We start from the raw sequence: 14,844 nt of genomic DNA, 5'->3' as shown, positions 1-14,844 counted from the left end.
TCAGACCAAGCATCTGGGCAGGAAAGGTGGGGGGTGGTAAGGAGGCATTTGGGGGCACTTAGAGCTGTGTCCTATGGCAGACACATCCCTCAACCAGCGGTGGAAGCCCCAAGCTCTTGTCCTGGCTCTGACACCAACTGGCCAAGTGGCCATGGGCAGGTCACTCTTCTCAGGCCTTCTCTCTTCTGGAAAAGGGGGTCTGGGAGGGATGGTCTTTGGGGTCTGCGCCCCTCTCCGAGATTGTGTGGGTCACAGGGTGCGGGGAAGGCGGGCCCAGTAGCAGAAGTCCTAGATGGAGGAGTTTGAGTGCAGGGGGGCTCCCTGACCAGTGTCCCCCAGGGCTGAGGCAGTTCCCCATCTGGGAGAGGGCTCAGCCTTGGCCTGCACTAAGGGAGCCATCCCCAGCTATGCCCCCCAGCAGCAGGCTGCTTCAGGATGGCCACAGGCTCCTGGACCCACAGGAAAGAAGGGCACATGTACCAGAAGGACTGCCACAAGAGAGGCCAGCACACCAGCCACTGTCATTAGACTTTCCCGTTTCCAGGTGTAGACTCCCCCACCCTCCAGGCACAGGCACAGAGAGGTAGAAACTCCTTCTGAAGGGGTCACAGTATGCAAGGGGCAGGACCTGCGTTTGGACCAGGCAGCCTGGGCCTTAACTGCCACCCTCCCCCATCTCCCTATTGTACATTTGTTTGGTACAGTAATACTAGCCACGTGTAGCTACTAAAATTTATATTTAAATTAAAGTTGGCTGGGCATGGTGCTCACGCCTATAATCCCAGCACTTTGGGAGGCTGAGGCAGGAGGATCACTTGAGGTCAGGAGTTCGAGACCTGCCTGGCCAACATGGTGAAACCCATCTCTACTAAAAATACAAAAATGAGCCAGGCGTGGTGACGGGTGTCTGTAATCCCAGCTACTTAGGAAGCTGAGGCAAGAGAGTCACTTGAACGCAGGAGGCAGAGGTTGCAGTGAGCCGAGGTCGCACCACTGTACTCCAGCCTGGGTGACAGAGTTAGACTCCATCCCCCTACCAAAAAACAACAAGTAAAAAGAAAATTTCAGTTCCTTTAGAAACACTGGCCACATTGCAATGACTAGCCATGTGTGGCAAGTGGCTATTGCCAGCGCAGAATGTAGAATGTTTCCACCACCGCAGAAAGTTCTCATGGGCTGGTGTTGTTGCAACACATAAAGGAAGAGGAGCATTGTTGGGGGGGCGTGCATAGTCCACACACTTACACGCATGCGCACCACTCCTCCCCAGAGAGACCCGTGGGGTCAGTGCCCCGTGCTTCATTCTCTGCCTGTTCTACTCAGCCCAGAAGCTGGTGGCAGGTTCTAGGGGAGCTTTTCCTCTCACTTCCTCCCCTGGCTTCCTCTCCAGGGGTTGACAGGCACGAAGGTCCGTGTCTCTCGTCTGTGTGAGTACAGCACTGATCTATGCACTCAGCTTGCACAACACGCTTCCCTCCAGAATCAGGCTGCCCCTTAGTGTGATGCTAGTCCCAGGAGGATAGAGTTGAGGGATCTTAACATGGAATAATTGGAGGAGGACATCAGTGTGGACCCCATGCTAAGGCCCCTGTCTCATCAGAGGGCCTGCCCAGGGCCCCCATGAGCTGGCTCAGGAAACATCTGGTAGAACTCTACCTCCATCTCCTGCATCCCTGAGCCTGCCCTAGCAGGCAGACATGCAGCACTGACCAAAATGAGGCTGGGCAGAGGAAGATAGGGTCCCCTGGGTGCCCAGCCAAGGCTTTAGGAACCAGGGTTGGGGGAGAGGTTGGGCTGGAGGAAGGAGAATAGAGTGGGGTTGGAGTGTTTATGCCCAAGGCCATCTGTTCATCCTGGCCGCAGCCCCTGCAGCTTAATACAATCCACTCAGTTTGAATGGGGCAGAAATCGGGCATTACAGAAGACAGACAGCAGCTTCCTGACCCTTGGGAGTTAGCTGCTCTGTTGTCTCTCAACCATCAGACTTTCATTTCCCCATCCTTTCCACCTTTCCACTCACCATGGAAACCTATTGATTCTCCTAACAATGGCCAGAAAGGGGCCACCAGTGGCCACAAGAGTAAGGCTGCCTGCTCTCAGGGATGGCAAGAATAGAGTGGCCATGAACTGGGAAGGGTGGCCCCATGACTGGGGCTCGCCGCCCGCCCCACTCATCTGAGGAGCCACGCTGGGGTCGGAGTCTATTCCCCTTCTGACCCCTCTCAAAGGGGCTGCTCCTTGTGGGGTGTTGGGTCTGTGCTTATCCCAGATGCCTCCCCAGGCAGCCACGTGCTTCCAGACATAGAGCCTAGGTAGGTCCATGTGTCGTTCCAGTCAAGAGTGCAGGGAGTAGCCCAGCCTTTCTAGAACCAAACTTGATGCCTGCTGGAGTTAAAGCCTCAGGGCCAGGGCATCTGGGTCAGGGAAGCTTTGGGATGCTCTGACTTCCATCTGTCACCTCATGCCGATGAGGAAGGTTTCTGGTGGATCTGGCCGAGGCGGCTGGGGTACGGAAGGGGGACCCAGAGATGGGGCAGCCCAGCCCTCTGCCTTCTCCTTGTCCCCATCTGGTAGATTCTACGGATCCCTGCCATGCCCTGGCATCCTGTGACTTTGTGACATCTCACAGCAGTCATGTCACCTCCCAATTGTCCTGATGTTTTCTCTTTGTGGTCTTTCTTTCCATTGTCCTCACTGTGTGCCCACTTTAGCCACTTCCCACCTCCGGCCCCCGCTTATGCTGTGTGTGGATCCCAAACCTCTCCCAGCCCCTTTCTGAGTCCCCCTAGCAGGGCCATGCGAGACAGCTCTCTGGAAGAAATGAAAGCACGCCCAGGTCCCAGAGAGCTCCAAAACTCTTCATTCTGGCTGTTCTCACTCATGAACCAGGTAGCTTCGGTCCCCTTTCAGGAAGATGCAATCTGATCCCCTTGAGAAAGTATCCTCCTTTCCATCTGGGTTCACCCCTTCTTACGAACATCCATCTCACCTGGTTGGGGGCACAGATATCGCTCTTAGTGGAGCCTCATTCTCTTCATGTGACGTGCGGCTGCGGGGACCTTCCTGGGTCACACAGCTAGCAGCAAGTGGCACCTGGCTGTGCCTGCCTTCAGAATTCTGTGAGAATAAATGTCATGTTCCTAGAGAGGGCATAGTTTTTAGAGTGGGGAGTAGTCCTTTTCTAGAAACGCTGGGTGGCAGCCAGCCACTCTGGGAACAGCTCCGTCTTCCCACGTCCAGGTGTCCACCCCAGCCTGGAACTCAGATCAGGATCCAGTCTTGAATTATTACAGTTGTGACCAGGGATCTCCCCTGCTTCCTCTCTTTTTCCCCCTTTCTGGAATTCAACTTCTCGTTTCAGTTTAATCTGTTAATTTCTGTTCTTATTTCACTTTGCAGACTATTTGCCGATTTCACAAGACATAATTTTTATCAACTAGCTCTTAAGAGAGGCAAAGCAAAGTGGGGTTTGCTACCATTTCTAGAGGGAGAGGACACAGTCCTGGCCTGGGCCATCCCAGCTCCTGTCAGTACCCACTGAAAGTCTGTCCTAGCTGCCTGTTTGAATGAATGTTCTTTTTCTGAGTTTTAATTCTTAGAAAAGACTCATGTCCTCATTGCTTCACTCAATTTTTTTTCAAACTTATTCTCCAGTCCCCTCCCACTTTGCTTCTTGTATGCATTGTGACCAACCTCACTTCCCCAGAATGTAACGGGGCCAGAGGGAAACTTCTCACAAGCTTCGTAAAGCCTCCTCAGGGGCATCTAGGAAGAAGACATCAAATTTTTTTTAAGGCTTGTTGGGGATATTTCATGGGGTGAGCTTTGAAGTGCTGGTGGCCCAGAGGGGTTGCAGATACGGGACTTGGGACTTGGAGCACCCGTGTCTTATGATGGACAACAATAAAGGTGAACACACAGAGAGACAGAATATTCTCTAAGAAGGTGAAAAACATAATCTGGAAGAGGAGCTTTGTAAACACTATCTGACTATCTTTGTCTTTTCGGGCAACTGGCTGTTGCCATAATCCTAAGCCCATCTGTCTTCGAGAAGGGACGGTGGAGTCACCCAGATGCCACCACATGGCAGGCACTGTGGGCACTGATCCATACTGGATCCTGCCTTCCCCAGCTCACCTCCCTGCCTGCGCTGGCCTGGCTTTGCCTGCTGGCACCATTGGGGTAGGAGGGGGCCCATCCTGAGCAGGCCTCACTCATCTGAGAGCTGGCACTCACATCCGTCACCCTTAGAAGGATCTTTTCCCATGGCCTGACTCCCTCTGCTTCCCTGTCTGAAATGCGCCCGCTCTCTTGGATTAATGACGTACTGCTCAGTTGGACCCTCAAGAGTCACCGCTTTGTCTGTGCTGGTAGTTTGTGAGAAGTGGCCTTCGTGCTTCCATGTGATGCATTTGCTGTGAGTGAATCCATACATTTGAATGTCATTGTCCTTGAGACCCAACATGTGCAGTTTGGCTCATCTCATTAAAGATGCTTGATGTAATAATTGGTTAGTTTCCTGTTATTTTCCTGCAGGCTTTTCCATGAGTATTATTTTTTTTCAAAGAACAAAATCTGTAAGGCATCCCCCGCCCCTGCCCCCACCCCTCATATTTTGTTCTGCCGTGAATTGCTTTGCTTTGGTTTGTCCTAGTATGCTTGCCTCACAAACATTTTAGCCATTGTGAATTTTCTTCATCTCTGTATTAGTTCATCCGTGCTTCTCCCTGATGACGTTTTATTTTTCCCCCACTGTAAGCAACCGAGGTAGAAAAATAAATTGTTTACCACGGACATGCTGTGTGCTGCTGTCTCTTAGCCTGACAGTGTCCTGTTCTCGCTCCGGGGGAGGTGAATGCACTGAATAACCAGCGCCAATGACAGCCTAGTGCAGTTTCTAAAAGCATGCGCCCCCACCCCCACCCCGGCTGCCACCTGTTCCCAGCCTTCCCTGCTTCCTGGCGTCCCCTGTACTTGCTTGAGGTGGTCTGTCCTTGAGCAGTGTGGCGGTGTGTCTGCATGTACCAGCTGCACGGTATTGCCCCGATGCTCCCTCCTCCACCCTGGCTCCCCTCTCATGTGAAAATGCCACACACATCTGGAGCCCCTCACATCTGTGCACTAGGTGAGTGCGCACGCACAGGCTCGCACTCGTGCACACGGGCCTGCGTGTGGTTGTGCACGTGGCTTGCTTTCCTGACTTCCCAGAGCACTAAGGTGGAAGAGGCTCTGGTGTCCAGTGGGAATGTTCTTGGATGTGAAGCTGGAGGACCTGGTTTCCAGATCCCACTTGGCCACTTAGTAGCCATGTGCCCTTGACCAAGTCATGTACCCTCCAAGCCCCAGAGAAAATGAAAGCGCCTAGTTAGTTGAGTTGTTAGAATTAAGGGATAACATGTGCATGAATGTGCCTTGTAAATTGGTACATACTATAAAATTGGAGGTTTTAGAAATAGTGGGCATTGATGTTTTTGTGAAGTCAGCTCTCCAGAGTGGTTTTCGCATCTTTATCCCCCACGATGGATCCGTTATCAGTGAAAGGAATGATACAGGATTTCCTACATGAAGCTAAAGAGTTGCTAGGACTTCCTGCCCACCCTCACGCCCCTATCCTTTCTTTCTTTCCCTCCTTCCCCATTTTCCTGATCATCAGGTACTGAAATACGTACCAGACATCTGGAAGTGAATAAGACTGGCTCCTTCAGATGCTCATGGGCTAGCCAAGGCAGAGAAAAGCAGTGATAAGACCAATTGAGCATCATGAGACAGGCACTTTGCTAGAGAGAGGGATGCTCTGGTCGGGCACAGTGGCTCATGCCTGCAATCCCAACACTTTGGGAAGGACAAGGCAGGTGGATTGCCTGAGGTCAGGAGTTCAAGACCAGCCTGGCTAACATGGTGGCCAGTTGCTGCACCCAGACTCCCGGCCTGCCTGCCATGTAGCTTACCTTCTCTATTCCTGTCCACTGATGGTTCCTCAGTGCCAGGTGATTTGCAGTCACTCTAAAAGAGTGGGGGATTGGAAGGGTTGGTGTCTGAGGAGAGGGATATCCTAGCTCAGGCATCTCCTGTTCCTCTGGGGAAGTGCTGTAGCCCATTGTCTGTAGGACTGCTTGCAAGGTAAGCTTTAGTCAAGTCCTCTGGTCTTTGAGCAAAGGCAGAGGCTTAGTGGTCTGTCTTAGCCTGAGGACTAGGGCTTGGATGTGGAAACAGAGTGAAGAGAGCCCAAGTTCTCAGGAGATGGAGGAGTTGGTATATGCAGGGTGACTGAGAGAAGCCTTGGCCATAGGCAAGGGGCTGCGTTGTGAACCTGCTTCACCCACCTGCCAGATCTGTCTGATCATTTACATTTTGCAAAACATTGAAAAATGCTGCAGCTGCCATGCTCAAGGCCTAGGACCCTGCCTGGCAGTGGTAACCTAGGCCACTGGAGGAGGCAACTTCAGCGCCCTTCCATCCACGTCGTCCTCCAGCCCACCCAAGTGACAGAGACCTCTGTGGTCAGTTCCCACTCAGGAGGGGCGAGACCCCAGCGTGCACTCAGGGAGCTGCTTCCTGCCTCGGCATCTCCTGTGTCCTGCTCTTTCTGGCCTAGTTTCGAGAGTACAAAACCCTCATTTGCATGTAAATGGAAACTCCCTCTTTCCTCCTGCTTCAGTTTTTGAGGGGCTCTTTCTTCATCTCCTGCCCCTGCCCCAGAAATGCCCTCGCTGGGACCCCTGACAGACCCTCAGGCTCTGCCTGGTGCAGTGCTTCTGGTTGGCTTCCAGAATGGAGCCCAACCCATGAGCCATGGCTGATTTCTTGCCAGTAGGGAAACAGATCTTGAAATACCAAGACAGACCAGTCAGCTTCCCAGGTAGGCTGCCATAAATATGGACTCGTGCGTCCAGCGACCCCAGCTAGATGCTGTAGCACTGTAAACAGAAATGCTCCCTGCCAAGGAAAACCCTCCCGACACAGCAGCCCACACACATCTGTCTCATCACCAGCCCTCTAATCTGAATATCCCTTCAGCCCTGGAGCCTCATCTCTAGGGATTACCCCTTCCCAGATTAGATCCACAGCCAGATTTCAAATCACAAGCCAGCTCTCTCTCGTGGCCAGCCCATTCCTGGGCCACCTGGCCCTGTGTATACTTGGGGCTTATCCACTCATTTGAATATTAAAGGCAAGCTTAGTCAGGAAAGCATGCCTGCTGCTTTAAGAGAAGACAGAGAAGTAGAATTCAGTGGCACACCCCAAACCCAGATCAGCACGGCCGCATGAGGCTCGTCGGGGCTGTGGATATGTTGCCACATTCCTCCCTCGGCGTGGAAAATCAGGAGTTGACTCTATTCCCAGATAAAAGCAGAGCACAGAGCCTAATAGGCACTTAATAAATGTTCGCAGAAATGAATTGGAGCAATCTGAACTGACGGGAATTGCGGGTTTCACTTTTGATCAGCTTTCTGTGCCTCTTGAAGCTCCTCTGCATAAATAAAGGGAAATGTGACTAAGTGAGTGCTCAGCTCCCCATAGCAAAGCCCAGAGCCCTGTGTCCTCAGGCAGGAAGTCAGGAGACTGAGTTCTTGCCCTTAGCTCACCAGGAAAATAAGGCCATCTCTGGGCCTCAGTTTCCCCATCTGTCAAATGGGGCTATTGATCCTTCCTCATATCATCACAGGTTGATGGAGGGTTGGTGGGACCAGGAATGATCTAGTGCTTTAGAAAAGGTTAGTGTCATGACCAAGGAAGGCAGCCCAGCCCAGGGAGCAGAGGGCCCTGCCAGCTATGGCAGGATGGCAGCAGCTGCAGTGAGGGAGGCTCCAGGTGACCCCACACTTTGTCCTCTGTGGACTGAGTTCCCGTGCCCACCAGATCTCATTTTCCTCCACTCCCACCTGCTTAGGTCCCTATACCACAAGCCTTACAAAGTCCCCATTAAGCCTGCTAGCAGGAGCTTAATCACCTTTCTTCAAGCCCTTCAGTTTTCATTTCCACGAGCAAAAACAAGTGAAAGGCTGCAACTTAAAAAACAACACAACAACAGAAAACCGTAAATTACTCAGCGTGTGGAATTCTAGGCAAAGGGCAGTGCCAGGCCTGAGGTCCGGGCAGCTCGTGCCTTCTGACAGCCAGGGACAAAGCAGAAGGCCAAGGTGTATCCCCCAACCCCTCGTCTCCTGGCTGAAAGGAATCCTGCACAGAGACTTTTGTACAGAGTCCAGGTCAGCTTGGGTCCCCTGCCCCTGAGAGACCCTGGCCAACCGGGTCACTGCCCCTGCTCTCTGTCTCTTCAGCTGGGTCAAAAGCACATTATCTGCAGAGTGCTGGAGATAGTCCTCAGCACCCGACCCAAGCCAGGGCCTCCTGGGCACAAGTGTTCTGAGCAAGGGTGCAAAGAATTCGGAGCCTGGGAGCATCTCACGTGCAGCCAGATACGTTCCTGTGTGACGAGGAGTTGCGCAGAGCTCAGAGGGAGCCCTTGACTCTGCCGGACAGCCTTCAGGAAGGGCAAAACCTTATTCCATTCTGGCAACTGTAATAGAACACCATAGACCAAGTAGCTTATAAACAGCAGAAATTGGCCAGGCACAGTGGCTCACTTCTGTAATCCCAACACGTTGGGAGCCCAAGGCAGGAGGATTGCTTGAGGCCAGGAGTTTGAGACCAGCCTGAGCAACATAGCGAGACTCTGTCTCAACAGAATATTTTAAAAATTAGCCAGGGTTGGGGGCACACACCTGTAGTCTCAGCTACTAGGAAGGCTGAGGCGGGAGGATCACTTGAGCCCAGGAGTTCAGGGTTATAGTAAGCTATGATTGTGCCACTGCACTCTAGCCTGGGTGACAGAATGAGACCCTGACTCAACAAAAGAAAACATAAAAATTATATTTCAGTTCTGGAGCCTGAGAAGTCTAAAATGAAGGTACTGGCAGACTGGGCATCTGGAGAGGGCCACTTCCTGGTTCGTAGACTGCCATTTTCTTGCTCTGTCCTCACATGGTCAAAGGGGTGGCCAGCTTTCTGGGGTCTCTTTCATAAGGGTGCTAATCCCAATCAGGAGGACTCTGCCCTCATGGCCTAATCACTCTCAAAGGCCCCACCTCCTCATATCACCTGGAGGGTGAGCATGTCAACATAGAAATTTTGGCAGGGACATAAACATTCGGACCGTAGAGGGCAACATCTGAGCCGAGTTTTGAAGCACACATAGAAGTCTGCCAGGCAGATGATGAGGAGAGGGTCTTCCACCTCGAGGGCCAGCGGGAGGCCCAGGCGCAGTGTGTGTCTTCCCTCCCTCACATTCCTGCCTCCATGGACTCCTCATCTGGACAGAGGCTGCCCTGGTCCTTGGGCTGAGACAGCTGGACAACAGGTTTGAGCACTCGAATCCCAGACACAAGCTTTGTGAGCCAGGGATGCTGACCCCACCTTTGCCGTAGGAGGCTGTTCCCCTGCTGGCACCTTTGTGCAAACTGCTGTGCGGCCCCAGAGGGCTCTGGACACTGGCTGGCCAGGGCTGGTGTGGGAGAGGGAGAGGCAAGGGTAGCCTCCTCTTCCCCCCACTGAGGACCTGCTGCCCCACCCTGAGTCTGAGCAGGTGTTTGGCTGGCCCCAGGGCACTCCTGGTTTTGCAGGGAAAGGTGTGAGGCCAGCCCTGTAGTTCCCTTAGTGGTACCTGCTTAGGGCTTCTTCAGGTTTTCTCTTGACCTCTAGTACCAGCTTTGGAGGTACTGGGATTCAGGTAAGGCCAGGAGCACCTCTCCACATCCCCCTGTGTCTATCATGCCTCCTCCACTCACCCATCCATCTCACCATCCTTCCTTTGGATATTTAGCATTATAGTCACCAAACACTATGTCACAGGCCCTGCCCTGGATGCGAGGGACACAGTGGTGAATGAGAGGTGGGCCTCTACCTGCTTGTTGGGGACAGAGCAGCAAACAGGATTCCACTCTGGTGGAACGACCCAGGAAGGCTTCTCTGGTCCAGCCCCTCCTAGAAAAGGTAGGGGAGCTGGATAAGACCCTGTTTCGAGGGCAACACATCAGGGCAGGAGGGCAGTGAGAACCGTCAGTCCAGCTGACCAACACAAGCACTGGGGCTCCAGGCTGCACATTCATGCCCGTGGTGATCACCTCACAAGTGACACTGGCCACCCCAGCTGGTCCTACTGGCCCCCTGCAAGCCTGTGCCTCCTGCTGTCAGATTAACCCACCAAAGTTAAGCTTGCACTTCAGATAAGATGTACCCCATCACTCACCAGCGAATTATCAATGTTATCTATTAAAGCTCTTTGGATGCGAAATGCCGTGTAAATTAATAGGATTTTAGAATAGGAAGGCACCAAAGGGATTTCTCAGCGCTGCTACAGTTATTACCTTAGGCAATAATAATAAAAATAGAAATAAATGTTGTTATTCCACTTACCAAGCAACAGATAACCGTGCTGAGCGCCCAGTGCCATCGTCTCACTGAATCACTGATCTTCACCGCAGCCCTACAAAGAGGTATCCTCAGCAGGTTTTGCAGAGGAGGAAAAGGAGGAGAGGGAGGTTCAGTAACTTGTCTTGGGTCTGACAGCTAGGAAGTGTGGGAGATGGGGTTTTAACCACCATGTGTACTGTTTTCTTTCACCTCTCTGGACCTAGAGTTCTTCATCTGTTAAAAGGGATGGTAATGTCTTCCTTGTGTTGTAGCAAGGACTCGTTGAGATATGCAGGGACACTCTGTGGCCGTAAAAGGTGCTCAGATGGCGGCAGCTGCTGTGTGATCATTAGTGTAATGGCTGTTTGCTCATCATCAAAGCCAAGCTCTTCCATTTTACAGAAGAGGAAAGTAAGGAATAGAGAAGGCTGTCCTCCCATCCACCCTTGCGACGAGGGCTGTAGTGTAGTGGTATCAACTACTGGCTGTGGACATTTTTAAATATTGCTGTACTAGTTGGTAAATGGCTGCTACCCTGAGCCAAAATGCCTACCCACCATGCTGGGCTCTCCCCTAAGACTCCCTGACTGCTCCGCAGTCTACCAGTAAAAAGTTTGGTGTCCAGCGGCTGGGCACAGTGGCTCATGCCTGTAATCCCAGCACTTTGGGAGGTCGAGGGGGGCAGATCATGAGGTCAGGAGTTCAAGACCAGCCTGGCCATTATGGGGAAACCCCATCTCTACTAAAAATACAAAATTAGCCAGGTGTGGTGGCACGTGGCCGTAGTCCTAGCTAATTGGGAGCTGAGGCAGGAGAATCACTTGAACCCAGGAGTGCACCACTGCACTCCAGCCTGGGCAACAGAATGAGACTCCGTCTCAAAAAAAAAAGGTGTAGTGCCCAGCATGGCAGTATCTGCCGTTGAACATCTGAAACATCGTCACTCAGGAGACAAAAGTGGTGCAGCGTCTAGGGGAGGGAACTTCATATCACAGGTGTTCATCTCACTGAGCTCGTGGTTGGGCCAAAGTAGGAAACCTGGAGTTTTTCAGCAAAAAAAAAGTCAGAGCACTCAAGACTTCAGTGTTCGGTGTCCTGTCAGCAGAGGTAGGGGCCAATGGACTGGGGTCTAGGATCCTGCTGGGGTGGATTCATTGGAAAAGCCCATGTGGGCTGGGCACAGTGGCTCATGCCTGTAATCCCAGCACTTTGGGAGGCCGAGGTGGGCAAATCACGAGGTCAGGAGTTCGAGACCAGTCTGGCCAATATGGTGAAACCCCATCTCTACTAAAAATAATGGATAGTGGCAGGCACCTGTAATCCCAGATACTCAGGAGGCTGAGGCAGGAGACTTGCTTGAACCTGGGAGGAAGAGGTTGCAGTGAGCCAAGATCATGCCACTGCACTCCAACCTGGGCGACAGTGTGAGACTCTGACTCAAGAAAAAAGCCCATGTGACATGAAGCTGGGGAGAAAAGCAGCCGTGGAGAGGGAGCCCAAACGGAGTTTAAGATTTCAGTGTCTCAGTAAGAGACGCTGTTGGAAGGAAGCAAAACTGTGACTCTGGCAATTGGGTGTCTGAAATTTTGGGTACAGTGAGAAGTGTAAAAAGCATCAGAACAGGGAGCTCTGAAAGGATCAGTGGTCAGAACATTGGTGGTTTGTCCTGACACCCATTGGTGGTAGATGAGAGAGTGGCCCAAAAGCAGAAATTGCCATTGTTATGAGAATTAGGGAAGAGAAAGGTGTGATATAGAAAGAAAAACTCTCAAGATAGTTTGTTGATGCCTTGTTAGAAGCTGGAATCCCTTCATGTTGAAGGTCTCAGTCTGGGTCCCAGAAAGACAGGCAGGCAGATAGATGTTTGTTCTGTGGGGAAGTGGGTGTCCCTGGCCTGTGGAGGAGCTCCAGGCTGCTGGCACAGGATAGCAAGGGCTGGATTTGGAATGACACTCCCTTGAAGTCCTGCTTGCCAGAGAGTGAGGCTGAGCTGAGTGTCCTCGTAGGGCCAGGAACCAGCACCAGAGCCCCTGTAATATACCAGCCATTATTGATGCTAGCTGGCCAGCACTGCAGCGAAACCCACCTCACCCCCAAGGCCCTGGATGGTCAGGCCAGTGATGACCAAGGCTGAGATTCTCCAGGACCTCTGAAGCCAGGGATCTGTCCCCTGCCCCCACCTTGATGGGTAGTAACTAGAAAGAATTACCTGTGTCTTGCTCATGGGTCCCACTCAGTAGTTTTTTTTTAGCTGAATTGAATCAAAGTGGTGAGATCTTTTGCAGGTAGGACAAGATCATAGCTATGGGAATACCTCCATTGTCTTTCTCTCTTGCCACTTGATCTTGGAGAAGAGGATTCATTGGAACGGCCACTCCTGCATTCCCATCGCTGAGGATCCAGTTTTCTGAGTGCTCTCTGTCTTCAAGCGGCATTTAGTATAGTCACCCAGGTCCTTGAGCTTAGCTACAAGACCATAGAGCAGACACAGCCAAAGACCTGGTTCCAAGCTAGAGGGGTCCAAGGCACGGGTCCCCTACCTTCTTCCTAGAAGAGTGAGCCACAGCCTCCTTTAGCCCAGGCCCAGCTTACCATTAGCCAAATGCCTGTCCTTAGGGAGTTGATTTGTGTGCAGCCTGTCCTGGGATGCCAGTCCCATAAATAGAGCCCCTTTGCTGTCCACAGCTAGCAACTCAGCTCCACAGAGGCAGAGACTGTGCGTGTTGTTCACAGCTTTGATTCCAGTGCTTAGAACAGAGTTTGGCCTGTAATAGGCACTCAATATTTACTAGAGGGCACAGTGCTGAGAATGGGTCTTGAGTTAGCGGTCTGCTGCATTCACTGCCAAAGTTCTGGGTGAGTGCAGGTACTGAATGGGACCCCAGCCCTCTTTAGGGAGGGACTGAGTGATTCAGGAATAGAAGGGGCCCAGGGAGGATACTGGGCCAAAGTCCCCAGACAGAGCTTTGAGCTTCCTGCCTCCCAAGGGAGTCACAGAACACAAACTACCTACTGCAGTGTTCTCAGATCCAGCTGCAAGTTAATTCCCGGGAGAGCTTTGGCAGTTTCTGTTGCCCTAGCTGTACCCAAGACAGATTATATCAGAATCCCTGGAGGTAGGGCCCAGGTTGTAGTTTTTAAGCTCCACAGGGGATTTCTGTGTGCAGCCCAGGTAGAAAAGGTAGCCTACGGGAAGAGGGGAAGCAGGAGGAATTTTCGTGGAATTCGTCTGTGGGCCTGGAGCACCCCCTAGAGGCGGGATGAAAATGCCCCCTTTCAGAGAGGCTGGGGGCGGGCAAGAGCAACTCCTGCTCTCCCTCCATAGCCCAAGACTCCATATTCTGATCCAGAGACCGGTTGAGGTTGAGACCAAAGCCCATTCTCAAGCTGCAGAATCTGCCAAAAAAGAAGATCCAAAGTTGGGAAGGGCCCCGCATTGGGAGTGCAGGGAACAGTCTATACCCACTCCTGGTCTTCTGCTGGGTCAGTGGGGTGGGACAGGTACTCCACTGTGTCTCCCAAGTGCTTGCCAGTTGCAGGGCACCTGCGGAGAGACACACACCTTCCCCTCCTGGCTGGTCCCCTGCTTCTGCACTTGTCTCTTCTGAGGATTTCTTTGTTGCTTCCCAAGGGTCCAGCCTGGTTTCTGTTTTATGCTTCCATAAACCCATTCATCCAAACAGAGGTGCCCTGACAGAAACATTTCCTGAAACCTCACGAAGCTGTGACATGGCAATGCACCTTCCTTTTAGTCTATCAGTCTGAAGAGTTACATATCTTTTTGTAAAATTAAGCTAAACAGCAGTGTATTAAAAATTATCTGGGTCACTTCCGTGCCATCCCTGTGTTTTAGGAACTAACACCCTTAGGGCTGTTGACTGCAGGACCCCTCTCCTCCTTTAGGCAACAGACCAACCGGCACCGCTTACCTCACCTTTCCCAGCAGACAGGCCTGGCTTCACATTGGGCCCCTCTGCAGAGGGACAGATGACAGGTTCCAAAAGCTTGTCATTTTCCTAGCGGCAGCTGAGGGCGAAGCATTTACAGACCATGTATTCACTCCCCAGTACCCCCGTCCCCAAGCAGCAGCCCCAACTTTGTCCTCTGTCCGGGGGTCTCCATGGGAGTGATGTGTTAGTGACATTCCCTTGGGAATGTCAGGCCTTATCCTAAAAGTATGTGTGTAAACCAGATTCCTATTTTAAATGCCAAGAACTCTGGGGAAGTTTTTTTTTTTTTCCCCAAATGGAAATACATCTACTTCCTTCAAATCAAAATGTGACAATCTGATTACGTAAGTGTGTCCCTTTGGTTATCAATCATTCCTCCTTTTTACACCCTCTGTTCTGATCAGAATTCCTTGGTCCTCCCACTCCAAGTATGTCCCAGCCACCTTTTTCCACTTTCGCCCCTTTGCAGCCTCCAGCCACT

The 14,844-nt window shown here is 52.0% G+C and overlaps 1 protein-coding gene across 19 annotated transcripts in view; it reads left to right on the top strand.

The window, feature by feature from the left end:
• The window catches only part of MSI2 (musashi RNA binding protein 2), a 431,033-nt gene that overhangs the window by 375,341 nt on the left and 40,848 nt on the right, over positions 1 to 14,844 (top strand). The window contains exon 11 of one of the 19 annotated variants that reach the window (XM_035303298.3): positions 3,400 to 4,794. The exons of the other annotated variants lie outside the window; for them this stretch is intronic. Within the exon in view, the coding sequence (XP_035159189.1) occupies positions 3,400 to 3,440 (41 nt within the window). The 3' untranslated portion in view covers positions 3,441 to 4,794. Of the gene's footprint in view, positions 1 to 3,399; positions 4,795 to 14,844 lie in introns of those variants that run through there. 19 annotated transcript variants of the gene reach the window in all.

This window comes from Callithrix jacchus, chromosome 5 (assembly GCF_049354715.1).
Source record: "Callithrix jacchus isolate 240 chromosome 5, calJac240_pri, whole genome shotgun sequence".
NCBI classification, from domain to species: Eukaryota; Metazoa; Chordata; class Mammalia; order Primates; family Cebidae; genus Callithrix; species Callithrix jacchus.
Note: the sequence above shows the minus strand (reverse complement) of the source record. Positions and strands in the feature narration are given on the sequence as shown.